This window comes from Capsella rubella, unplaced genomic scaffold (assembly GCF_000375325.1).
Source record: "Capsella rubella cultivar Monte Gargano unplaced genomic scaffold, Caprub1_0 scaffold_1, whole genome shotgun sequence".
Lineage (NCBI taxonomy): Eukaryota > Viridiplantae > Streptophyta > Magnoliopsida > Brassicales > Brassicaceae > Capsella > Capsella rubella.
Genome location: NW_006238923.1, coordinates 17,864,204 through 17,888,803, shown reverse-complemented (window position 1 = coordinate 17,888,803; position 24,600 = coordinate 17,864,204). Strand labels below are relative to the sequence as shown.

At 36.6% G+C, this 24,600-nt stretch overlaps 6 protein-coding genes across 7 annotated transcripts; 2 read left to right on the top strand and 4 right to left on the bottom strand.

Moving 5' to 3' along the window:
- Nucleotides 1–6: 6 nt before the first annotated feature.
- Nucleotides 7–2,379, bottom strand: LOC111832559 (syntaxin-81). The gene is made up of 7 exons (XM_023789651.1): nt 2,131–2,379; nt 1,866–1,949; nt 1,678–1,782; nt 1,243–1,386; nt 897–1,142; nt 681–812; nt 7–227 (listed from the first exon to the last, which is right to left on the bottom strand). Exons 1-7 carry the CDS (start codon nt 2,206–2,208, stop codon nt 84–86), a joined length of 933 nt encoding a protein of 310 aa, XP_023645419.1. The 5' UTR covers nt 2,209–2,379; the 3' UTR covers nt 7–83.
- Nucleotides 2,380–2,455: 76 nt separating this feature from the next.
- LOC17899852 (RWD domain-containing protein 1) lies at nt 2,456–4,856 on the top strand. Its single transcript, XM_006303582.2, has 11 exons — nt 2,456–2,611; nt 2,789–2,854; nt 2,941–3,008; nt 3,255–3,288; nt 3,375–3,444; nt 3,525–3,582; nt 3,763–3,891; nt 4,012–4,103; nt 4,221–4,299; nt 4,388–4,469; nt 4,558–4,856. Exons 1-11 carry the CDS (start codon nt 2,605–2,607, stop codon nt 4,629–4,631), a joined length of 759 nt encoding a protein of 252 aa, XP_006303644.1. The 5' UTR covers nt 2,456–2,604; the 3' UTR covers nt 4,632–4,856.
- Nucleotides 4,857–4,994: 138 nt separating this feature from the next.
- Nucleotides 4,995–10,792, bottom strand: LOC17900470 (NADP-specific glutamate dehydrogenase). Of its 2 annotated transcripts, none has more exons than XM_006304314.2 (16): nt 10,541–10,792; nt 9,226–9,865; nt 8,508–8,637; nt 8,217–8,418; nt 7,974–8,060; nt 7,835–7,894; nt 7,675–7,761; nt 7,288–7,359; nt 7,141–7,196; nt 6,801–6,886; nt 6,337–6,427; nt 6,069–6,226; nt 5,861–5,952; nt 5,516–5,596; nt 5,352–5,425; nt 4,995–5,217 (listed from the first exon to the last, which is right to left on the bottom strand). In XM_006304314.2, exons 2-16 carry the CDS (start codon nt 9,785–9,787, stop codon nt 5,142–5,144), a joined length of 1,914 nt encoding a protein of 637 aa, XP_006304376.1. In that variant the 5' UTR covers nt 9,788–9,865; nt 10,541–10,792; the 3' UTR covers nt 4,995–5,141. The 2 variants fall into 2 exon arrangements, with proteins under 2 accessions (XP_006304376.1, XP_023645418.1); XM_023789650.1 differs by lacking the exon at nt 10,541–10,792 and adding an exon at nt 10,423–10,504.
- Nucleotides 10,793–11,362: 570 nt separating this feature from the next.
- On the top strand, nt 11,363–16,181 carry LOC17898650 (ubiquitin carboxyl-terminal hydrolase 6). Its single transcript, XM_006307310.2, has 17 exons — nt 11,363–11,593; nt 11,847–11,992; nt 12,094–12,129; nt 12,229–12,336; nt 12,792–12,892; nt 12,996–13,122; nt 13,464–13,523; nt 13,606–13,724; nt 14,210–14,318; nt 14,479–14,567; nt 14,760–14,829; nt 14,919–14,999; nt 15,076–15,168; nt 15,287–15,335; nt 15,515–15,634; nt 15,722–15,796; nt 15,879–16,181. Exons 1-17 carry the CDS (start codon nt 11,584–11,586, stop codon nt 15,932–15,934), a joined length of 1,449 nt encoding a protein of 482 aa, XP_006307372.1. The 5' UTR covers nt 11,363–11,583; the 3' UTR covers nt 15,935–16,181.
- A 616-nt stretch (nt 16,182–16,797) lies between these two features.
- Nucleotides 16,798–17,994, bottom strand: LOC17899658 (dof zinc finger protein DOF1.7). The gene has a single exon (XM_006303948.2). It carries the CDS (start codon nt 17,673–17,675, stop codon nt 17,061–17,063), a length of 615 nt encoding a protein of 204 aa, XP_006304010.1. The 5' UTR covers nt 17,676–17,994; the 3' UTR covers nt 16,798–17,060.
- A 1,057-nt stretch (nt 17,995–19,051) lies between these two features.
- LOC17899202 (serine/threonine protein phosphatase 2A 55 kDa regulatory subunit B alpha isoform) lies at nt 19,052–23,596 on the bottom strand. Its single transcript, XM_006307271.2, has 14 exons — nt 23,160–23,596; nt 22,682–22,785; nt 22,495–22,590; nt 22,286–22,405; nt 21,900–22,052; nt 21,608–21,699; nt 21,247–21,365; nt 20,986–21,109; nt 20,510–20,633; nt 20,320–20,388; nt 20,145–20,236; nt 19,969–20,046; nt 19,812–19,879; nt 19,052–19,719 (listed from the first exon to the last, which is right to left on the bottom strand). The coding sequence occupies exons 1-14, from the start codon at nt 23,269–23,271 to the stop codon at nt 19,583–19,585; spliced, it is 1,488 nt and encodes a 495-aa protein (XP_006307333.1). The 5' UTR covers nt 23,272–23,596; the 3' UTR covers nt 19,052–19,582.
- Nucleotides 23,597–24,600: the final 1,004 nt, after the last annotated feature.

Here is a 24,600-nt window from a genome sequence, read left to right as displayed (position 1 = left end):
AGCCCCTTTCCAAATTTTCATCATTTATTTAATAATCAAAATCTACACAAACTGTGTGAGGTTGTTTGTTGGAACATGGTCTCTTAACTGTACCAATCCAAGAACAAGACGGAGAAAGTAAGGACGAAGAAAAACAGCAACAGAAAAGTTCTGCTGCTGCTGTTACGTTGGATTGCTTGAGAAAGCTCTTTGTTTCCAAGCTCCACGTTCTTTGTTGCCTCAACCGCCTGCATTTCAGTATCAAGCTGAGTGAGAAAACGGACTGCAAGGCACACACATATACAAAACACACAGAGAGAAACACCAAATCGTGGAATTGATTTAATAACTCTGAAGTCAGTTATAGGCTGTACTTGTACAAAGTAAGAAAAACCACACAAACAGATACTAAAGTACTGGGAATGGTATTGAGTCATTTAAACATTCAAATGGGGTTTTAGAAACTTTACATAGCTGGAACAATATTATCTCCATTTCCTACCATTAAATTGAAGAGCAATTCAAATTGGACTAATACAAAGTTTATTTCCTGTCTCTATACCTACTACTCTAGGTGAATTTGATAGCATCCGAATTCAAATTTAAGCTACCAAAGAGAGGCATTATGTGTAAAGAACAGGGGAAGCCTAACAAAACAATGCGTCGACATGAGAGCTTGAGAGAAGTTAATTAGTCCTAACCTGATCATAAAGAACCTCTATCTGTTGGGCTTGTTGCAGAACATGAGTTGCCATCAAGTGGTTTAACGCAGACATCTCCACCATCTTAGTCTCTGTCTGCCTAGCACCATCTAAAAGATTACTTAGCTCTACCTGCAAAAGTTTCAAATTTCAAAATTTAGCATATCTACAAAACTCATGCACGTTTTCAAAAACCATGTAGTATTGCCTTATTACCTGAAGGGCTTGTGTTTCATCGTCTAGGAGTTGTTGTTGTTGTACTCTACGAGGTTGGGCCTGAACTTCTTCCGGTTCTATGGACTCCGAATTTGCCAAAGTTGTGTTAATTGGATTAGCTTCCTTTACAATCCTCTTAGGTCTTCTTCTTGGCATAGCTCTGTTAATGATATCTTGGAAGCGAGTAGCTCTAAGCTGATCAAACTGGGCCGTGACTGAATGAAGTTTCTCACTCAAAATCAAAACCTGCAAACAAAAAAATAACCATTACTTCTACACATCTAGATACTTTGGATGAAAAGAATAAAATAACAAAGTTAGCTTACTACATTGGAGCAAATCATACCACTCCATGTTTGTGTGCTATAGTATCAGCATTTAAGTTATCTGCGGGGAGGCCAAGCCATCCTTTGGAGTTTGCTTCTTCATTTCTAATACTGTTTTTGAGAATATCGATCCGCTCTTTGCAAGCTTTAATTAAAGCAGTAAACTGCAAGAGAGAGAGTTCGCTGATATTACACAACACATAAGCAGACATAGTTCTCCATCAAACAGCACATGAGATATAAGAATGTTAGATCCAAGTTCCTCAGTGTAAGACTATAGTAAAATCATTGGTATATAATAAACATTAATCTTCCTGAGTTTTTTCTCAATGTGAAATGCTACATGAAGTACGATTTCAGTAGTTTCATTTGTTAAATCTTAACCAAAGATTTATAGCAGCAACTCCATGTAATCAGATTATATAATGCGGGAAAGCCTTGCTTAGATTTCTTACTTCTTGTTCAATGCTATCCTTTTCCTGTTCTGTAGTCCGGTGCATATCAACATAATCCTTCCGGTGCTTCAACATAAACTGATCCAACTCCTTGATGATTTCCAGCTAAATCAACCAACATCAACAAGTTAGTAGCAACACGACAAACAAATCACTCGATAATGCAACATGCAAATCACTAAAGTTACCGTTTTGAAAGCAGCTCTTGTGAACGGTGATCTCTCCTTTGGCTTATGTATGATAAAAGACGCCATTGTTGACGCCACCTTAGACTACCAGGCAAAGACAAACGAATCAGATCAATGTCAACAAACACAATCTAGAAGACAACAACAACTCAAAACCCTGAAAACCCTAGAGAATGATCAAAATTGAGATGCAACTAAAAAATCCTATTTGTTTAACAAATTGTTTTAATCTAACGAGATTTAAGATGAAAAGAGACTTGCGCACCTCATTATAACCATTTGAAACAGCAGCTTTACGAACAGAATCCTTGAAATCCTCTGTCCTGTCTCTGAATCTCGACATCTTGTACACAAAATTCAAATCGTGAACAATGCTTCTCTCCTTATCAATCAATCAGTCAATAGCTCTAGAATTACAGTCGCTTTAGAATCAAAGATGGATTTTTTCTCCGGCGATTCGAAGACGAAACGCAAACGAAATAGAAGACGAGGGTCACAGAGAAGATCGGAGAAGAGAGAGAAAAAAGGCTTTCCTATTTTTTTTCTTTCACAATAAAAAAACAAAGAGAGATACAGAACAGAATAGAGAGTTAAACGACAGCGTTTCGGGATCTTAAAGTTCTCTCCTTTAGGTTTATCTCTCCTTAACGTCGCTCTTGGTCACGAGGCGACTCACTGTGGAGTTCGATATTCAGACAATCTCAAAGCTTTTACAACAAAGGTGTCAAATTTGGTCACCATGACGGGTGAGTTCGATCAATTCCCTTCTTACAGTTTCTTAATTTCTTCGTTTACCATCGAATCAAAGCTTACCACTGGAGAGCTATGTATCCGTGAATCCATGGGATAGCAAATGAATTCCGATTGATCTTGATTTCTGATAAGTTCGATTTGAGATTTATTGGGTGTTGTGTCTCTTGTAGAGTATAAGCAGGAACAGGATATGGAGATTGAAGCTCTAGAAGCTATACTAATGGATGAGTTTAAAGGTGAGAGATTTGTTTTTTTAGTTTCCTTGTATGTTCATCATTGAGGTGATGAGAGCATTGAATTCTTAATGACTGTACTGTAACAGAAATTCATTCTAGTGAAAGTGGGCTTAATACTTCAAATCGATGCTTTCAGATTACAGTGACTCCTCAGGTAGAGAACACCATTTTCATCTTTTTTCTTCTTCAGTTCCTTAATTACTTGTTTGTTTTCTGCAACTTCATTCTTTGGGGTAGATGATCCTATGATCCTGTTAGCTCTTTTGGCTGTTTACCAAGAAGCTGTATGTGATTTGTGAATAGCTCATGTGTTATTAGTGTAGCAAATGTCAACTGAAATTTCTTCTGATTTAGCAATTTGCTATCTCCTGATCCTCTGCTTCTTCTTTGGTTTTCAAAGGATGATGATCTGGAGGAGTCAGCTATCCCACCAGGTTACTACTCTTTAAGAAATTCCCTTGTTGTATCATATGCCTCTCCTGTACTTTCTCAGTCTTATAGCTCCCAATTTGTCTTGCAGTTCAGTTGGCTTTGGTTTTCTCGCACACGGAAAATTACCCCGACGAGTCTCCGCTTTTGGATGTTAAGAGGTAATTCTTTGTTCAACCATTTTTATTAAGCTAAAACAGATATACAATGATGACACTCATGTGGTAGAGTATTCTTCTAGTATTCGAGGAATCCATGTTAGTGACCTCACCATCTTGAAAGAGAAGCTTGAGCAGGAGGTAAAATATCCTTACAACTTTATGGCTTGTTATAATTTTATACAGAGAGTGTAAGACTGGAAGGTCTCTAGTTAAATCAGACTTTCTGAATCGTTGACTGGTTATTCTGTGGAACTAAATGGATCATGATGTTGTTTCTACTCTGTACTGCATGACTCAACACAATGCTATTTTTCACAGGCATCTGAAAATCTTGGTATGGCCATGATTTATACACTCGTCTCATCAGCAAAGGACTGGTTATCTGAACACTATGGGCAAGATGATGCAGCTGACTTCGCCGAAGAGGAAGCTGCCAAAGAGGATGAGGTATTGTTGTCTGCTCAGTATTTCAAATGTACAGCTGAAAATAACCACTTTGTGCTTCCATGATAAATGTGTCTACCTTCTTTTATTTTGTTCCCTTCCTGTCTAAATTTCTTTTTGAAGGTAATTGTCCCTCATGGAGAACCTGTTACTCTTGAGACATTTTTGGCATGGAGAGAGAGATATGAGGCAGAGCTTGCACTTGAGCGAGCCAAGTGAGTAAACTTTTCCTGGATAGTCTTTTCTTTTGCTCTTATGTACCAATAAACGGGCTTTTTCATTACCTGCTTGAGTTATTAATTTTTCTCACTGGCCGTGAATAAACTTCCAAGGCTGATGCCGGATTCTGCTCTTACGGTTACTAAGGAGAAGAAGCTTACAGGAAGACAGTGGTTCGAAACTGGCAGAGCGGTATTTCTTATTCCTGTTTTATGATCCGAGTCTTGTTAGATTTTCATATCTCCACAAATACTATTGTTACTAACTCTGTCTTCTTCAGAGAGGAACGGTGGTCACTGCTGATCAAGAGTCTGAGGAGGACGATGAAGAAGACATCGACTTCGAAGACGAAGACTTTGAAGGTGAAATGGTCTTTCTTTTTGGTTTACACAAGATTACCCCTTAAGCAAGCAATGTTTCTCAAGAACCGCTTTGGTTTCTATGATACAGATGATGAAGAAGACATGCTTGAGCACTACTTGGCAGAGAAATCTGATACTTCCGTTCCCCCATCAAGGACATGAAGCTAAGAAAGAGCATTACATCTTGATTACTGAAGCTCTTTTCTGGATGGAGTTCATGATGCAAGACACTGAGAAGCATTCAATCTCCATATCCTCAGTTTTCCGAGTTTTGATCCACTCAAGAGTATTCTGAGAATTACCATTTGTCTTAAATCTAAAATTTGCCATCACTGTCTGTTCATTTATAGAACATTTATGAGAGAATGCCACTGATTTTGTAGTTTTTTTTTTTATTGTTTTACTTAGAATCAGCTCAAAGCATATCTCTGTCAAAAGACGAATAGTTAAAAGTTGGAAACCGTTGTTAAAGCTATCAATATCTTCCATCTTTGAAAGTCAAATAACTTACGTGAACGAACTATGGCTGATAAAATGGAAAATAATATTCCTATCGGAGTATATATTTCTAAATAATGATATAGATTGGATCTAATATGTTACAGAGAGTCCAATGTTACTTCATCAGGTTTTTAAGACAGAACTCCTGCCGATGCAGGGACTTTTTTTTAGCTAGACACAACCTTGGTCCGTCATGGCTTGAGCTATGTTCAAAAATGCTGCAATTGTAGCTCCATGTAGAAGTGCCCTGTCATTAAAAACGCAAGATGAAAAACCAATAAGGATTTCAATCGTTTGGATTCACAATTGTTAAGAGCAGCTTAGACCAAACATAGTACAGTGACTGTTGGCTTATGATTTATGAAGAGGAGAAGAACTTACTCAGGGCTTTCTTTCTGATAACCAAAATCATTTGCTGCTTTAAGAGCTTTTTCATAAGTCTGCTTTAGTGCTTCCTGTCAACATCAGAGCACAATTACCTTCATAGGAAGTTATCAAAGGCCAAAACTACAAAATTTTGAAAGAACTGTGAGAGATGTTGTTACCTGTAATCTAGACTCAAAATCTTCCGCTGACCATTGCATTGAATTAGATTCACGGAGTACTTCAATCTCACCAGCAGCAACCTTCAATAAAATTATACAATTTTACTACAACTTTATAAAAATCTTAGAAGCTTTTCTTTCTGTGCTTTTGGGTTCATATTCCGAATATAAAAAGAATAGAAACTGATAAAGCCCTAGCACTCTCAGCAAAACCACACTCCTACACAGTATGTTATGACAGCAGCAATTCCTCTCCTATATGCCTTTGTGTTGTAATTCAATGATGGGAGAGATTAACAAAGAATAGGTTAAAATGTAGTATCGATGTCAACTGAAGAAACTCACTCCTCCAGCTCCAGCAGCAATGGCAGGAGCAATCAGAACATTCGCCTTTCTGAAAACATCGACTGCTTCAGCTGTACATGGCATGTTCGAACCTGCACATAACACTTCCATACTGCTTAGAATAAGGTAACAAAAGAACAGCAAAATAACAAACATAAACACAAAACGAAAAGCCTTAAAATGTTTGCTTGGTATAAGAAATCGTTACCTTCTACCAGCAAGCGGCAGCCTGCATTGACCAGATTAACGGCATCTGCTTGATCAACTTCATTCTGCGAAGCACAAGGAAATGCCACATCACACCTTTCATTCCACGGCTTTACATTTTCAAAGTATTTCGCCCTTGCATACGTTTTAGAGTAGTCTCTGCATAACAGACACATGTACAGTTAGGATCTATGTCATTAGCCAAGTGAAAAATACCATGTTATTCTTTTTTTTTTAACAAAAATACCATGGTCTAGGGCGATAAATACCTCAGACTTCTCTGTTGGGATTTTATATCTCTCAAGAATGCAAGTTTCATATAATCAAATCCTTCATCATCCACCAAATATCCTTTTGAATCTGCAAAAAGTTTTCATCCGCAAAAATCAGTGCCATAAATCAACTACATCAGCTGCTGTCTATGGAATTCAATTGCAGAGCAAAATCATTTTCACAGAATGCTAACTCTTGAGCAGCACAATATGTCACAGACAGCTAACTAATCAAGATCTATTGGCAGTAACTACAGATTCAATTTGAAACTCTAAGTAGTGGCATAGAAGAAGACACCAATACATATAAGCCACGTCTGTCTGTTTATCTGGCAGACCAGGGCTGCAATCGACTCTTAGCTCAACTAAGAGGCACCCTAGAGATGGTTAAAACACCAAATATGCAGAAAAGCTACACATTTGAGTTGCTCAAATCTAGAATGATAAGATGAGTGGATAACCTGAAACTGTAACTGGATGGGCTCCACAAGCAATTAGCTTCTCTACGACATGCATCGCAATCTTACCGCAACCACTCACGACACATCTAAAATAAAGAGTATACGATTTCATAAGATAAGAGTCATAAAATTATACACGAGTCACACAACTAGTTTTGTACGACCTTTAAAACCAACAGCATAATGAGCAAGGCCTTAAAAAGTGTCGGAAGTGGAAAAAGAAAGTAAATGGTACCTTGCTGATTATATAAACTCAGAGATAAAAAAAAAAAATTGACAACTTGGAGATTCAATTTTTACATTGGTAAGAGCACATATTTAAAATGATCAAGAAAGAAACCTTAGTCCCTTTATTTCCTTATTCATATCTGCAAGCATAAGTCGTGCAAAGTACACCTGAAAGAATCCAAATGAGTTTTCGTCCATATAAAGTCATGACATGTTGATAGCATTCTGCATAATTAAAAATAAAATAAACTATCCTTACCACGCCGTAGCCACTAGCTTCAGTTCTGAGGCTAGAAGCAGCCCAGTATATCCTCGGTCCTGTAAAACTTCCCTGCATAAGTAATTGACACAAAGATATAACAGCCAAAACTCTTTATTCTCTCCCAACAGCAAATACTAATGCAAATAAATGAGTACAAGAATAGAATAGCAAAGAAAATTTAGTACTGAAATGTTCCAGAAAATGAGAGGATGAATACAGATTTTAGTAGGGATATTCTCCCTCCAAAATCACAAATATTACAAAGATAAAACGGAAAAACAAAAAACAACTTGATAAGAAATGACTTGTTAGGAATGGAACCAAATAAAAAATTTACTGCCAATTTGTCAACAATAAAAAACAGCGTCCACTGACTTTCAGTACCTGAAACTGACCAGCAAGTCGTCTGTATTGTCCAAATAGATACCCCATTTCCCGAGTACCGACACCGACCTCCTCTGATGGAAGATCCTAGAGTATATAATAGATTAAAAACCATTGCAGAAAAGATATACTTGCTAAAGGGAAAAGCCAATCTACTTACTTTGTCAGGACCCATATATCTGTACATCTCATTCATGAAACTTTGGCAAAATCTCATAATCTGCAGTGTTGCAAAACAACATATCAGAACACCTTTAAAAGATCACTTGCAGGGAAATATGCAAGGAATGAGATGTCACCTCATTGTCACTTTTTCCTTTAGGATCAAAGTCACTTCCACCAGAAGCCCCTCCCAGTTTATATGGTGAAAGAGCGTTTTTCAACGTCTGCAAAGAGTTACAAACAAATTACAGTTCCGAATCACGTAAAAGAAGAGTTAAGGTGGGCCACCTGGGAAAAGAAAAAGGAAAATGGCAAACATAATATAAGGGGAAAATAAGAGAAATCAGAGGCAAGATTATAATTGAAGGATTTCACAGCACCTGCTGAAAGCCAAGAAATTTGGCAATGCTTAAGTTCATGGATGGATGAAAGCGGATACCTCCCCTACATGGACCCAGTGCTTGATTGAACTGAACTCTAAAGCCGCGGTTTACATGTGTTTCACCACGGTCATCAATCCAGGGAACTCGAAAGACTATCATACGTTCAGGTTCTAGTAGCCGCTCCATGATATTGACATAACTGAAGTAAATCAGAATGGAACAGTGTGATTTGGATGCGGTCTCTTGAAAACTATGTTACAAAAGATGAGAAGCAATTTCATAACTTACTGAGAATTTTTTGCAATTACCCGCTCTAGAGCATGCACAGATTCTTGTACAGATTGAACAAATTCGATCTCATTAGGATCTCGTTTCAGAGCACTCTCAACAATTGAACCAGCAGTTTTTGACATAAGAGCTTCATTGAGAGGGAAAAGTGTAAACAGTTAACAAAACAATAAGCAGGGAAAGCTACTAGCCATACCTTACAGAGATACAAAAATCAAATGGAGCAAGACCAAAAACAGAAAACCAAAAACCAAGGAAGTCTCTTCATAAAAAAAAAAAAAAAAAAAAAAAGAAGAAGACGATCTCTCTCCTAATCAGAATAATAGCAAACTCAGCCTTATGAAGAAAGCAAACATACCAAGAATTTACAACTTCACAAGTTTAACAAAAAACTAGAAGTTTCAACTTCCTCTCTTTCACGAAACTAACTGCATCTTAGCATTTGTTAGTAAAGTATATCTAATTACGAATTGCTTCGTTTCATCACTCAAAGCTGTACTGCTTACTAAAACTAGATTTACATATCCATTTATGAAAAGTAGAAAAGAGAATGTTCAAAGATATCACAAATAAATGCAAAGCATATGTTAACACATTGTTAGCTAAAAAGTTGTTCAGTGCAAGTTGGTTAGATGGAGCACAATGAGTTGCAAATGATCTTAACTCACAACATAGAAAAAGAGATCAATCACTTGAACCAATAATGTAAACAACTTACTCTTCACATAAATCGGCTTGTCAACAACAATCTTATCTTTGGAAGCCATTTGGAGACGCAGAGCCTCTTTGTGTAGTAAACTATTGTTGTGTTCTTCTAATGCACTCATCTGCATGTTTCTACTTCCTTCATTTCCATACGGATTTCTTCGATGTTTTCTACCATACTCTCTGCAAATAGAACAGAATATCCTAGCTGTTCCATCCTTCATATCAACATAAGCCCACTTGTACGTGTCAGCCCATTCCTCTCTCCACCGTTTGACAACTTTTTTCTTTCTCTTCACCGGTTGACCCTTTGACATATCCTGATCCTCACTGGGCAGGTCAGATACCAAAACCATATGCTTCGTTTCATCATGTTCCCCAGTAGAGGGCTCCCGTGGAGTCCCGCCAATCAATGAATTGTTAGCAAAAGCAGCGTCATCCTCTCCAGGTCCAATTTCCAAATCAATCTCTTCCCCAAGATTACTTACAACAAGCTGATGCCTTTGTGCCTGCTGGATTAAGTTCATATCATCCATTGAGGGATTCATCCCCAACCCACCTGTTGGCCCAAACATTCAGCATCACAGTTTAAACTCCACCTTAGCTTCTCTTTTGCTGACTAACAGCAATTGTATCCTAACAAACGCCCGAACCTAGTGCACAACAGAGACAAACGGTCCACAATTAGGACAACCAAATAAATATTACAGATAAATAAACACCATTCTCATATAAGAAACCATCATTCACTTTTCAGTTTCTCAGCACATAAAAATGGCATACTAGACTTCATCTACCAAGAAATGCCAGAAACTAGAGACGCGTCAAACAAATTAAAACGCATCAGGTACAAAAGAAACTAAAAACTTAAATCCAGACTAATCTCAGACCAAATCTCAGAAAATTGAGGTGAAATCAGAGAGCATATTCTCAATGTGTTAAAATTGTTTTGAACATCCACCAAACACGCAAGTCATTCCTTTAAGGTTATCTCAGTAGAGAATCATCAAGACCCATAATTTAATACTACAGCGCCGATAAAACATAACCACCGAGTCCCAAATCGTGTGTACGTGCCACATAAATCATTTCCCAACTGAAATGACTTGAATCAACCAAAATCTACAGGAAACCTAAGAAGCAGCAGCAATTGAAACAGTGATCAAATCTAACATCTTTCACACAAACCAATAAGCTAATTTAGGCATACCCAGAGGTTGGAAACATCAAAATAGTGAGAAAAACCCAAAAATACATGCTCAAATTAGCAGATAGTTTCGTCAAGTTCAACAGAAGAAAACCAAAAGAAAAAAAGATTGTAACTTTACTTTTGCTTGTAGCGACGGGTCGCCGAAAAAGAGAGAAACCCACAAAGACAATTGTCGCTAAAGACTAAAAAGAGACATAAAAGTTAGCTCTGCTGCTCGAACTTGTTGATAAATATTATATCTTCACCGATTCTGATGAGGGGGAAGGCTTTGAGCGGGGGTTAAAGATAAATCGACCAAAGCGATTTGTTGCAGACGAAACCAACAAAAAGAGAAAGAAAAAATCCCAAATCAAAAGGTGAATCGCGTAAGAAATAAGAACTTCTAAAGGTCTTCAGGGTTTAATCTTAATTCTGGTTAATTAAACCTTTTTTTCAGTGACCTTATTAGCCATCAATAATATATTCAAATAAGTGGTATATGTTTATATTAAGCCAAAACAAAAGTAAAATTAACGACCATTTCTAAAATATATTGGGGAAAAAAGAATTTAATGTAATTAATGATGAAACAATTCTACCAATTCAACATCTAAATTTTTCATTTTTGCTGTAAAAAAATAGCAATTGTATAGTTTGAATTTATGTTAAAATAAATATATTCAAATTCTTAACTCGTTATTATAAATTTAAACTATGATATGAAAATACAGCGACATTAGTATTTATAATTTAAACTAGAGAAATACAGTAGCCTCAAAAGATTAATATATTTTAGCTATTTTGATATTGAATGAAAAATATATATTAATCGGTTGTCTAAATAAGTTACGTAATCAGATATGACGGTTAATCAAAAAGGAAGTTAATTTGTCATTAACCCAATATTTAAAACCGGTTTGGTTTAAATTGAGGTGGCTAGGGTAGATAGGAACAGAGACAGAGCCACAGAGGAGAGAAGTCTGAAGTGACCGAACAAAAACCGACTCCAGCCCCAAACCCGACCCGTTTCATTCGGGCGGTACCATTGAAAAGGGGAGAGAGAGAGACGGTGGCAGACATATATCGAACTTTGTAGAACCAAAAGTTTTCAGAAAAGAAAAAAAAATCTAAATTTCGTTGCCGTTTCCCCAAGCAAGAAGTCTCTCAGTTCTCACAGCGAAGATGCCCACAGGTTCCCTTCTCTTTCGATTTCTTCCTATAAGTAATAATGCTTTAATCGATCTATTTCTCCGGAACTTGTTCCTCTCGGTGTTGATGTCGATGTACTCCTTTTCGAATTTCGTAATCTGGAATCTGGTAATTTAGGTTTTTGATTTTGACGAGGGTTGATGGTAAAGATTGTGTCCTCTGCGGGTAATGAATAATGGTTGGATTTGACTGATGTTAAACCTAATTGTTGAGGCTTTTGTTTGATTTTTTGACAGTAAGCGTGAAGTGGCAAAAGAAGGTGTTCGATGGTATCGAGATTGACGTTAGTCTGCCTGCTTATGTTTTCAAAGCTCAGTTGTATGATTTGACTGGAGTTCCTCCTGAGCGTCAAAAGATCATGGTCAAAGGTGGTCTTTTGAAGGTAATCTTGGTTTTCACTTTGTTTGTAATACTAAGATCTGTGTTTCCCTAGATTGTTTATTGATGAATGATGATAACGTCTATCTCTTTCTGTTGATGCAGGATGATGCTGATTGGTCTGCTATTGGAGTGAAAGATGTAAAGCTCTTTTTCTTTTTTGCATTCATTTGGCACTCTTTTTTCCTGAGTTGATTAATTCTATAATGATGGTTTTTCGTTTGTTTTGTTCAATTCTAGGGTCAAAAATTGATGATGATGGGAACTGCAGATGAAATAGTGAAAGCTCCAGAAAAGGCTATCATTTTTGCTGAGGATCTACCTGAAGAAGCGCAAGCCACGAATCTGGTAATCCTTTTTACTGTTGACTATAAATGTGCATGTGTGTCAGATATGGCTCTTTTGTATTTTTGGAATGGAACCGAATGAAAAAGGGTTATTGAAGAGTCCCCAACTTCCACATAGACACCAACATTCGCTTAGCTGCCCTCTAACTAATTGACTCAAATCTACTGTTTCGTAGCTGTCACAGTTACAATTTTGAACAAAGTACTAGACTAGAAACATTTTTGCAGTATACTAACATGCAGGCTTTCTCAGTGCGTTTCTTGAGTTTGGAAGTTTTTTCTAACTTCACAATCCTTGAAATCTAAACAATGCATACTCATAGAGTTCAAGAAAAACAAAGTAGAAGCCAAACCTTTTGCTAGCATTGGAAAAATTGGTGTCATGTTTTGTTCGTATATTCAGAAATTTGGACATCCGTCTTATTAACTAACCAACACTACGATTTTTTTTTTCAGGGTTACAGTGCTGGCCTTGTCAATCTTGGCAACACGTGTTACATGAACTCCACATTGCAGTGCTTAAAATCTGTCCCCGAGTTAAAATCTGCATTATCCAAGTCAGTTGATCTTTTTATCCTTCTCTGTTTTTAAGAAAATACTCTGGAATTTAAATGTCTTTAATCAGTATTGTTATCTCATACAAAAAATTCCTCTTAATAGTTACTCCCTTGCTGCAAGAAGCAATGATGTCGACCAGACTTCTCACATGCTCACAGTTGCGACACGTGAATTATTTGGTGAGCTTGATAGAAGTGTCAATGCTGTTTCGCCGACACAGTTCTGGATGGTTAGTCTCGGTCCATATAATTTGTGCTTTACTTACTATTCATGGTAGCTCCTCTGAATATTTATATCAGAAAAACAAAAATCCATCATCCAAAACAATCTACGACTTCAGTATCCTAGACAGTTTTAAATTGTGGGTTTAAATAGTAATATATGCAAAGAATCTAAATAGGTCAACAACATTAAGCTACAATGTCATTCATGATCAATATGGAAGCATATGTCTGTTGGGATGTATGGAAGCCTCATTTTAAATGCCTTTTGCTAGTTCACATCATCAGTGTCCATATTCCATCATAAGTTTCTAGTTCCTGGCTCATATCAACTTTGGTAATGATGCAGGTGTTACGAAAAAAATACCCTCAGTTTAGTCAGCTGCAGAATGGAATTCACATGCAACAGGTTTGTTTCTTATTGCAAACTCGGTTGCAGTAAGCCTTTAGTCTTTCAGTTTGTGAACCCATGCTATCAAAATGTCTAACAGGATGCTGAAGAATGTTGGTCACAACTATTATACACACTTTCTCAGTCTCTAAAAGCACCAACTACCAGTGAAGATCCTGATGCTGTGAAAGCTCTTTTTGGTGTCAATCTTCGCAGCAGGTATCTTTGCAACATTCACATCTCTGTGTCATATCTTGCTTATTTGATTTGTATAGATCATTCATATAGTTTGTTTTGTAGTCTCATGTGTAAAAAATGCAAAATTTGTGAACGGTCTTCATACTGTAATTTACAACTTAACTCCTGCTGGTAATTGGTAAAGTAGGAGCCTGCTTGGTATTCTTATTAAGCAGGCTAACTGGCAAAATGGAGGGAAATACTTAAAAAATCTACAAGTTACAGGATTTTACTTCGTCATTTTCAGTTCCACGATTATATTTTGTGTGCTTGAAATTGTGACATACAATATTGTGTGGGTCTGTGTGCATGTAGCATATATTTGTTGAGGGTTTCACTACAGGGAAATATATCAAATTATGAATGATGTGTTTGTTCATGTGAGATTGACAACTGAATATGTAAATACCTGATTGGTTTTTTCACCTTGCTTAGTAAATTTAGTTGCGTTTGTTCTTGTTCTGTAGGTTGCATTGTCAAGAAAGTGGCGAAGAAAGCTCAGAGACAGAATCTGTGTATTCTCTCAAATGTCATATATCACATGAGGTGAACCACTTGCATGAAGGGTTAAAACATGTGAGCAATTTATAATCCCACTATTCGACTTTGTTTCTGTTTTTTTTTTCCTGCCTTTTTCTCAGGTATAGAATAAATAGGACAACGTCTGCTTATATTCGATTATTATAAAACCTTGTGTTGGTTTGATGAACGGCCCCAACTCTGCTGGTAACTGTAGGGATTGAAAGGAGAACTTGAAAAAACATCTCCTACTCTGGGCCGTACTGCTCTTTACCTCAAGGAGTCACTTATAGATTCCTTGCCAAGGTGACCAGTCTCTGCTTTATTATTGTCTGTGACTTATATTGCATATTTCAGTTCTCTGTAATCTTTTTCCGCATGCCTCATGTTGAAGCATGTTAAAGAGAACCTACCTTCGTCAACTTGCTAATTTAGTGCAACTGCTAATCACTTTTTCCTCTGACACGGAGTTTCATTCTCTTTTTATGTATCTTGAAGGTACTTGACCGTTCAGTTTGTGCGATTCTTCTGGAAAAGGGAGACTAATCAGAAAGCAAAGATTCTCAGGGTATGTTTGCTTTCTGTTTTGTATTTTTAGCAAAAGTCTACATGCTCAACATTCTTATGGTAATGTCACCAACTTGTTGATCTTTGAAGAAAGTTGATTATCCACTGGAGTTGGATATATTTGACCTTTGTTCAGAGGACCTTCGGAAGAAATTGGAAGCTCCTCGCCAGGTTTGCTCTGTCTACTTATGTGAGCTCAAATTATGTGAACTGTTTAACCAGATCATCTGACAGCTGGGTCTTTCAGAAACTTAGAGATGAAGAAGGTAAAAAGCTTGGTCTGCAAACTAGTGCTAAGAGTGGCTCAAAGGACAGCGATGTGAAAATGACTGATGCGGAGGTACAATACCTATTGGACTTATATAAATCATATATAAAAGTCCTATCTTCTTTGCCCAAAAAAAAAAAAAAAAAGTCCTATCTTCTAAGAAGATTTTTTGCTCTGTATTTATTTGCAGGCATCGTCAAATGGAGGTGGAGAATCATCCACAGTAAACCAACAGGAAGGTACGCTATCTAAGACCCCCTTTCGACGTCTTTCTTTTCTTGTTTGGAAAGAGCCGTAATCGGTTTGATGTAATACTTGGATGATTATTTGTCCATGTTTCTATTGTCAAAGCAATAAAGAGTCTTGTCAGAACCTAATTGTGAAGGATCTAATTCTGGTTTGCAATGCGACATTATAGGTGCTTCTTCTGAGAAGGGAACACACATGACTGGAATATATGACTTGGTCGCTGTGTTGACCCACAAGGGTAGGAGTGCAGACTCTGGTCATTATGTCTCATGGGTTAAGCAAGAGAGTGGTTAGTTCCTTTCTCCAATAAACGTTACCTCTCTCTCTCTCTTACACAATCCCTTTTATTATTTACAAAATTTGACATGGTATACAGGCAAATGGATTCAGTATGATGATGAAAACCCGAGCATGCAACGCGAGGAAGACATCACTAAGCTATCTGGAGGAGGTAAACACAATAGCTGTTTTACTCATATGGTTCTTGCTTATTTCTGAATTCTGAGTATATTACTGGGTTATATAATTCACAGGTGATTGGCATATGGCGTACATCATAATGTACAAAGCCCGCTTTGTCTCCATGTAATCTCTCTCTCTCTCTCTCTCTTTCTTTCGTTTGATCTTAGTTCTTGAAACATTCAGATCATTAAAAAAAAAAAAGCTTATGTAGACCACCTCAGAATTTTTTAAAAGTTTTACAATGTTGCAAGCTGGATTTGGTCACTACTGTCAAGATAATTATATTTTGCCTTTGTGACTCTTTGTTTAGGGTGTGACATTTTTTATCCTCGAATTCACACATTTATTTTATGAGAAATTACTTTTGTTACAAATTTTGGTCCTTTTGGTGATTGTATATACACACAGGAGATGTACTGTACTGTTTGTAAATGTAATTCTGAAATTAGCCTTCAAAATTGACCAAACAAGCCCCAAATATATATTGTGGTCCATAAAATCAAGGGATACATAAATGGATTGGCCCATGGGAAAGAGGAGTGATTGGGATGAGATGAGAGTTATGTATAAACAAATATGGTCAAGCAATGTCAAATCAAACCAATCCCAATACATATCTTGTAAACAACTCATCAGTCATCATTTCAAATCATTTTACCCAAACTAGAGAACCTAAAGAAGTGGACTACATTGATTTCTTGAGAGTAACTTACTTATCCATCCACTCGACTTGGACCACAATTTTGATTTTTCTTTTTGACTTCTCTTTCAATTTGTTTGCTCATTCACATTTATAATAAATACGAGTAAGATCAGGTGTGATTGTGACTCTTACTAGATTTTTGATGATCATAGAAATTATATCATTCATGTAAACACATGACTTTTTTTTTTCTAATTGTATTTTTCTTCTTTAAACTATTTAAAATACATGTCAACTCTTGTTAAACATTATACTTTATAACACCAAAAAAGAATTAAGCAATGAGATATCTTAACTTTGTGCAAAAAAAATAAAAAGCTCAGATTCACAAATACATATCGAAAATATATTTCAGTATCAGTCTATAATAATTCCAATAAATATTAGTAATTATATAACACTCACTAAAGCCAAATCATGGGGGGAAAAAAAAGTGGCAAAGACTGTAGCAGTAAATGGACCGACATCATTTGTTGTTATATTTTGACTAAGAGATGACTAAAAAAAAAAAAGATATCTAAATGCATTTACCGAATTACCCTTTTCTTCTTCAATTCTTCTCCACTCTGTTCATAGCTAAATCAGTCCACGTGTCGTCGTTTCTCCGTAGACCCGAACCCAAACCCAAATCCATACCCGGAAACCAGCGCGATCCGGGTTCGTAAACAAGCCCACCCATTTGCATATTCGAAGCCAAGAGCGAACTGAAACTCCCACCGTTCGTATCTCCTCCAACGGGTAACCCGTATAACATTCGGGTAGGATCCGTTTGTTGACCCGTAACCCGCTCTTCCCCTTGTTTTGACCCGGACCCGGAGTGATGATGATCATGAGGTTTCTCAGCAGCGACGGTTTGAATTTGATTCTTGGGGTTACTCGACGATGATGATGATGACGCGGAACGTTTGTTGTTCTTACGAGATCCACCGCCGACGGGGATGTTACGGAGAGCGCCGCCTTTGGTCCAATAGCGGCGACAGTTTTTGCAAAAGTGACGTGGCTGCGACAGATTGTAGTTGTTGTAGTAACAGAATTTAGTGTTGGGCGAGTCGCAGCGAGGACACTTTAGCTGTTCTTGTTCTGGCAACTCTGGTTGGTTCTGTTTCGCCGTCGTCATCATCATCGTTTGGTGGTAAAAAGCTGCCGCTGACGTCAGATCCTGCATTTTATTTTTTGTTAACTTAATTTCCCGAGAAAATTCTGATTCGTGCACAATCGAAAATAAAGAAAAAGGTGAAGTCTTTAACACAAGATATGTTTGTGTTTTGTGTGCAGAGAGAGAGAGGAGACCTTTAAAAAGAGAGGAAAAAAAATGGAATCTTTAGGGGAAGAAGAAGATGAAGAAGAAGAAGAGAGATAAAGAGTGGAGATATTTGGTGGTGGGTTTATTATTATTATTGATTCTTTTTTTAATTTTTATTTTACCCACAAAATGACAATTTTTAAGACTTTCTTTGATTTTGTATTCTTGCTTTTGTGTAGTAGTACTTGAGAGAATGAGAGTTTTGTGTTATTGAAGATTTCATGATTTTGTTTTTGTGATTCTTGTTGACCTTTGTTTCTCTATTTTGTAACTTTGCTAATAATTTATTTTCTACTTTATTTTATATTTCCAAGTCATGGTTTTGTTTAGTGTATAATATACTTTCTTCTTATGTATATAACAAATAGCCTTTTTCTAAAAATACTCTTAGAATTTATAAAAGAACTTTCTTAGAAATTTGCATCCAATAGTATTTTTGTTAGACAAGATTCTGACGCGTTGAAACTTTATCAATTGACTTGGTGACTTCACTTAACTAACACCATAGAGTTTTGTTCCCTTGACTTCTTCACAAGAAAATAATAATTTAAAACTTATCAGTAATAAAACCCCAATTAAGTTATAGAATTTAGGTTCATCCGATGGAACGAGAGAGCATGTTTTACTTGAGCTCTCTGAGACGACGACGACTCCAACCCAAACACAAGGAGCTATGATGATGCTCTCTGACCCACTAAGGCTTCCAAATTAGCAGACAAGAAAGAAGAAAAAATAATGTAAAGATAGCGTACATAACAAGCAAAAGTGTTACAGTATTTCTTTGGATCATGAAAAAGAGAAAGGCATCATCATTATTCCACTTTCGAACCCCACCTTGGAACATTGGATCACCACCGTCAGTTTTGTAAATGCTATCGTGATACATTGAACCAGAGTGACAGAGAGAGAGAGAGAGACCACCACACAAGTGTCGAAACCAGGTTTGTGTTTGACGATCGCTGCCGACTTCCGTTATCGCTGACCGTTTTTGTGTTTTCTTTCTTATGGCTACGATATATATATTTTGTGGTTCTCTAAAGCTAGAAGAGTCTTATAGGACACGACAAATGGATGGCTCTCCTCTCCAGCCCACAAGATCGATCTTGCACTATGACGCGTATTTGACGTTATTTGTTTCGTTTTGTAATTCGTTTTACATAACAAAAGTAACAAGGAAATGGCCAAATAAAATTTAACTAAGTAAGAAGGAACATAACATATATGTGTATATGTATATGTATATGTAAATGAAATGTATTATTTTTAACAAGTCAAGACAATCGAAACAAGTTTAACAAAAGAATCAATAAAACAAATGATTACACAATGAAGCCAGAAAAGAAGATTATAATAAAAAAAAAAATCTAATCTATATCCATCCAAATAGTCATATGGGATTAGCTTACTAAAATCACGATTTCTTCCAATCGGATTTTCATGTTTTTCTTTTTTTTTTCTTGGCCTGTAATGTAGTTTCCAAGTGCATAAGGTAAAAATTCTACACTTTGAAAAGAAGAAAAAAAAAGAAAAAAAAAAAAGAGAGAGAATGATTGGTTTTTCACTGCTTGCCTTTTCCATGCTCTTCTTCCAAGAAGTCCATGATGGTCATTACAGAGCTTATGTGATCATAAGACCAGGTCATGATGATGATGAGGATGATGTAGGTGTATATAGCAATCCCCATCAACCACCATAAGGAACCAAGAAAAACAGAGCCTAGACCAAGGAAATGCGCCTTTTTGCTTCTTCTTTTTTGTGGAGTATTTGAGTTAGGCATAGTACATGTACAAGCTATTTGCAGCGGCACAAGCAATTGAGTTCTCATTCGGATGCCAAGCAAGATGCAGCAGCTTTGTTGCGTAATCAAGAGCATTGTTATTTCCATCTACTCCGGGACTCTCTGATCCTGTTTTACCATTTCAGTATTTACCGATTTGATGCCAATTTCTTTAAGGGTATATAGTGCTTAAAGGAGAGAGAGAGGAGAGAGAGACTAACCTCTACTTATAACCCGCGTTATACTGCTTAGTGCGGTGGATGGCCTGGAGGGAATCGGGACATGTCTCCTATGATAAACCACAACAAAAATTCCATTTCATCAACATTAAGAAGAAACAGGAGAGCCCACTACTCTTAATGGCTTTACCAGGTTTACCTCATTGGGTTTCTGCTTGCTTCTAAGGTTGCAGTCTCAGTACTTCCCGGAGAAACACCAAACACTCGGAACAGATTGCTGTAAAGAGTATGAATGCGAAGGATTGATTATACAAGGAATTTTAGTCATTTGAGAATGCAAATATACAAATATATGCTCTGCGTTTTGGGGCATACCTGTAAGAACCTGTAGCTGCTCGTAATCCATTGCCACTTATACAACACTCGAACTTGTCAAAGATGGAATCATTTTCATATAAATCACAGAGCTGAAAATGGCCACAGGAATGGGAGTAACAATCAGCTATGCTCTACTCCTCAAATACACTCTCTTGGAGTATAGGAAACTGACCTTTGGTTTCAAATATTCATGAACCTGGAAAGTTGCTACTGGACCCGAGTCCATGTTGATGTCCCATAACTGACATGCAAAACATAACCATGAGGTCAATTTACCTTACACGAACAATTACAAAACAGCCACTAACTAACTTCAATGTCATATCATATCAAATGCCAACGGAAAGAATGAAAGTATGGACCTTAAGTGTCATGTAGTCACGACTAAGCAGATATCGTCCTTCTTTTGCAAATTTGATGTCTGAGACTGAAGCAATTATCTCAGTGAAGAACGATTTAGGACCTGCTGTCTCTGGTTCCTCAAACCTGCAGAAATAAGTAATGTTAGCCTCTGCAGCTACCACAGGTTATCAAATCCTAGAAGAGAGTGCTGTCATTAATTTGTTTTCATATAGCTTTATCTTCCTCAATAATAATTGAATATTTTACAGTATCACGCTAGACACTTAATTTACAGTAATATGATTGACACCTCATTTACAGTATTATGCTAGACACTTATCTCTCAAGTTTGAATAAGATGACTTTCTCCAAAGAAAGGTGAGAGAGAAAATTGAACAATGATGAAGTAAATAATTAATGGCGGTGATTATCCAAATTTTCCGATCCTCCTAAGTTATGCTGGACTAAAAAAAAACTTAACAGCCTCAAGACTTACAATTTGGAATGTGAATCACATAAAGCTGATTGGCGCAGATCTATCAGGCGAATTGAACCTTTCGAACTGCTATAGGCTAACATATTGCAATGGGTAGGATGAAATTCTGCTGATGTGATAACCTCTGCAATAACAATACAATAGCAATTACACAGGATATAGAATCCGATTGCTTGATATATGGGACAGTATACATCAAAGTGAAGCACCATAACATGCAGAGAACATACTGAACAAAAAGAACTGTAAACCACTGCTTACCAGATAGATCTTCCATTTTCGCAGGCTTGACATCAACAATATTGAAACTTTGACTGTTGATTTCCATATTCCAAAGATTTATTCGCAAATCATCAGCAGAGATGAAAGTTTCGCCATCACTAGTTTTGGGAGAACAAAATATTATTAGAATCAGAACATTATCAATTTAAGTAAAGATCTCAAGCTAATAATATCAACGAGGTAGCAGTTTGAATAGAAAGACCAAGAAATGGATTGATTATCCACAAAGACACTGGTTCATCAAATGACTTATAGTGACAACATAGATTTCCCACGGAGAAAAAAAATCAGTTGATTGTAAGAAAGAAGGTAGTGGAATTCCTAAAGGGTGAATAACTACCTATTATTTGAGATTGAATTGATATGATAATCGTGGGCATGAGCATACACTTTCCGACATTTAGCCACAGGGCTCGACTCATGGCTAGTTACCTGTATATGTCAAACGAAGTATTAGTCTACAAGTGAGTAATACCAAGTAATTTCGACTTAATAATCACCCCGAAAAAGGTTACTAAATTGATAAGCTTTATGATGCAGGTCTTCCTTGATTCGTGTTGAAACTAGCACTTATAAAAATATTAAAGAAGCCACAAAAAAATAAGAGAAGATATTGTTCGAAGTACAATTACCACTGGTAACCGCAGAGAAGAGATGCCTCCTAGTGAGTTGTTCACTTCAGGTACTCCCCCATTCACAAAGCATGCGCTTGTAATGGTTCCATTTCCAGTTCTTGAAGGATCTGAATTCATATCACAAATTTTCTTGATCTTCTTGTCTTGAACCTGTTAAAAACTCACATAAGAAAAAGTGGAAAGAACCACATCTACATACTCGTCTCAACAGGTTATTAACAGAAAAAGATCCAACAAAAAATTATGTACTACAGTAAAGATGTCAACGCCCAGAGAGTTAAGATTTCAACATTCTCTAGATTTTCCCATGAAGCAAACACAAAGTTCCTATCGTAACAGTATGTCATTCAGAGGCCAATAACTGATATAGAGGTAAATTTCACCTTCCAAAACTTGATGGTTTTATCATTCGTCGAGAGGAGAAAAAGAGCTCCATTAGCTGTTTGACACCATCTAATTTTGTTAATTTTCTCCTCTATCTCCAAACTCTTGAGGTAATCAAACTGGTAGACAAAGAATCGAGCATGAAAATACGAAAAAAACGGTATAGCACGAACTGCGAGTAAGAAAACAGAGTGAATCAATCAAACACCTCAGGGTCATGACTCTGAAATTCTGTTTTATAACGAAACTCAGGATGCCTCAGTGGATAATCAGTTTCTTCAAGCTCCCTTCTAGTTCCAGTGCTCTGTAATTGAAAGCATGCAAACAACAACATAAACCAAAATGTCCAATTTTGCAATTCAGAAAACGCTTGGGAAGGAGAGAATTGGACATACATTATTGGTATCGGTTCTCTCGAAAAGAACAACACGTCCTCCACGGTCACCAGTAGCAAGATGGTCACCAGAATTATCAAACTCAATCGCTGAGATTATATCAACTGCAGAGGAAACACCAGCTACAAATTTTTAAAAGAATTTCAACTAAAATTCAGAATAACATCGATTCAACAAAACGGAAATGACTATGCAATCTAATCCAACTAAAAGCCTACAACTTTGAAGTTACCCACTAAGCATAAACAGACACAAAGTTGACCCCAAAAAATAAAAATCAAAACTTTACAATGATGAAAACGTAATTAACGAACAACACATGAAGCACCAATAGATCTACGAATCCAGATTAGACCAAAAACGAAACCCCACATTCGAATTAGAGAGAGAGATTAGATCGAATATAGTATAAAGCTAAAAGCATCTGATGTAAATCAAAGCAGAGAAGATAACACAAGTCAACACCGATGTTTCTAACCTTCTTGAACTTCTTCACCAGCGCTTCGTTCACCGAAGACCTGAGAGAATCTCCATTCCAAAGGCAGAGATGGGTCTGCCGAAGCTGCGACGACCTCATCACCACCGTTCATTCCCTCTCTGTCTTTATCTCTCTCTCTCTCTCTCTCTCTCTCTCTCTCTCTCTCTCTCTCTCTCTCTCTCTCTCTCTCTCTCTCTCTCTCTCTCTCTCTCTCTCTCTCTCTCTCTCTCTCTCTCTCTCCGATTCACACACACTCCCTTGGATATGGATGATAATGAATAAGGCGGATCGTGAAATCAGAGATTCGGATAAGAAGTCGAATCCGATTGAGAGCTCTCGCCGATGGATTGAAGCAAATCGAATCGATGAAGGAGAAGGAGAAGAGAAGAAGAGTATCAGATGATTCCCAGATTTCGACAAACAAATAAAATCACACACTGTCCTCTTTTTTTTTTTTTACTCTTTTATTAAATAAAATAATTATAAAAATATATTTGGTGTTTATTTTTATTTCTTAAGGTATAATTTATCTATTTTGGTTTTATTACCTTTTTTATGGAAAGAGTTTATATTTTGAAATGGAAACATATATATATTGTAACAAATTGAAAAACATAAGAAATCACATTTATCCCCAAATTTATGTCTAATTTTTGTAAATGACTAATCTAACATATATATATTTTTAATAAAAAATAGTGTTGAAAATTAGTGGATATAGATTTTTTTTTTTTGGATATAATATGTTCTTCACAATATACATTTGTCTCTATGTCCACTTGATTCAGTGAATAAATATATATATATATATATTCACATAACAGTACTATTTTCATTTTTGTTTATGGCATCAGTATTAGTTCCACATGTGTTGATGTATAATGTACATATATAGAAAGACACTAATTATTTTAAACCAAAAAGTGAGATTTATGTCTTGTCTGGACTTTGGAGTTTGGACACTATAAATTGTTTTGATTTTTCAATATAACTTTTAAAGTTTTACATAGTCGATTTATTAAAATATATGAAAATTAAATAGTATTTTGGAAGGAATACAAAAAGACCGTTTTATATCCGGTTGAGTGAAACAAACAATTCGAACTCTTGTACATAACTTTTGTAGAGATTCTTCTCTATCTTTAGACTTGAGCAAATGCTGAACGAATACGATCTCTGATGAATCTAATATGAATCGAGAACAAGAACAGAAATGAAAGAACACGAGCAATTAACGAGTTCAGAATCCAAACCGGATTCCTACGTCTCGCCGGAGAAACTCCTCCGGAATCCACTAGAACTTGGTGAACAAAGTAATCGTTACAATCTCTCAGATGCTCTCTCTCTCTAAGCTTTCTCACTCTCAGATTCAACTCTCTCTCTCTCCTCAATCCAAATCTAACAAACTCGTAAAAAATGAATCGATACAGAGGAAGAGAAG

Bases quoted from the DNA above. Each gene is read 5' to 3' on its own strand.
- LOC17900470 (XM_006304314.2), bottom strand. From the start codon at position 9,787: ATGTTTGGGCCAACAGGTGGGTTGGGGATGAATCCCTCAATGGATGAT. The intron at 8,638-9,225 runs GTAAGTTGTTTA...CTCTCAATGAAG, and splicing joins CAAGCCGATTTATGTGAAGA to CTCTTATGTCAAAAACTGCT. The intron at 7,360-7,674 runs GTACTGAAAGTC...TTACTTATGCAG, and splicing joins GACTTGCTGGTCAGTTTCAG to GGAAGTTTTACAGGACCGAG.
- LOC17898650 (XM_006307310.2), top strand. The intron at 12,893-12,995 runs GTCAGTTGATCT...TCCTCTTAATAG, and splicing joins TTAAAATCTGCATTATCCAA to TTACTCCCTTGCTGCAAGAA. The intron at 14,319-14,478 runs GTGAGCAATTTA...TGGTAACTGTAG, and splicing joins TGCATGAAGGGTTAAAACAT to GGATTGAAAGGAGAACTTGA.
- LOC17899852 (XM_006303582.2), top strand. The intron at 3,289-3,374 runs GTTACTACTCTT...TTTGTCTTGCAG, and splicing joins GGAGTCAGCTATCCCACCAG to TTCAGTTGGCTTTGGTTTTC. The intron at 4,300-4,387 runs GTATTTCTTATT...TGTCTTCTTCAG, and splicing joins GGTTCGAAACTGGCAGAGCG to AGAGGAACGGTGGTCACTGC.
- LOC17899202 (XM_006307271.2), bottom strand. From the start codon at position 23,271: ATGAACGGTGGTGATGAGGTCGTCGCAGCTTCGGCAGACCCATCTCTG. The intron at 21,700-21,899 runs GTAATTGTACTT...TGACATATACAG, and splicing joins CTTCTCTGCGGTTACCAGTG to GTAACTAGCCATGAGTCGAG. The intron at 20,389-20,509 runs GTCCATACTTTC...TTTGCATGTCAG, and splicing joins GTGACTACATGACACTTAAG to TTATGGGACATCAACATGGA.
- LOC17899658 (XM_006303948.2), bottom strand. From the start codon at position 17,675: ATGCAGGATCTGACGTCAGCGGCAGCTTTTTACCACCAAACGATGATG.
- LOC111832559 (XM_023789651.1), bottom strand. From the start codon at position 2,208: ATGTCGAGATTCAGAGACAGGACAGAGGATTTCAAGGATTCTGTTCGT. The intron at 1,783-1,865 runs GTAACTTTAGTG...TGGTTGATTTAG, and splicing joins CAAGAGCTGCTTTCAAAACG to CTGGAAATCATCAAGGAGTT. The intron at 1,143-1,242 runs GTATGATTTGCT...TTTTGTTTGCAG, and splicing joins TAGCACACAAACATGGAGTG to GTTTTGATTTTGAGTGAGAA.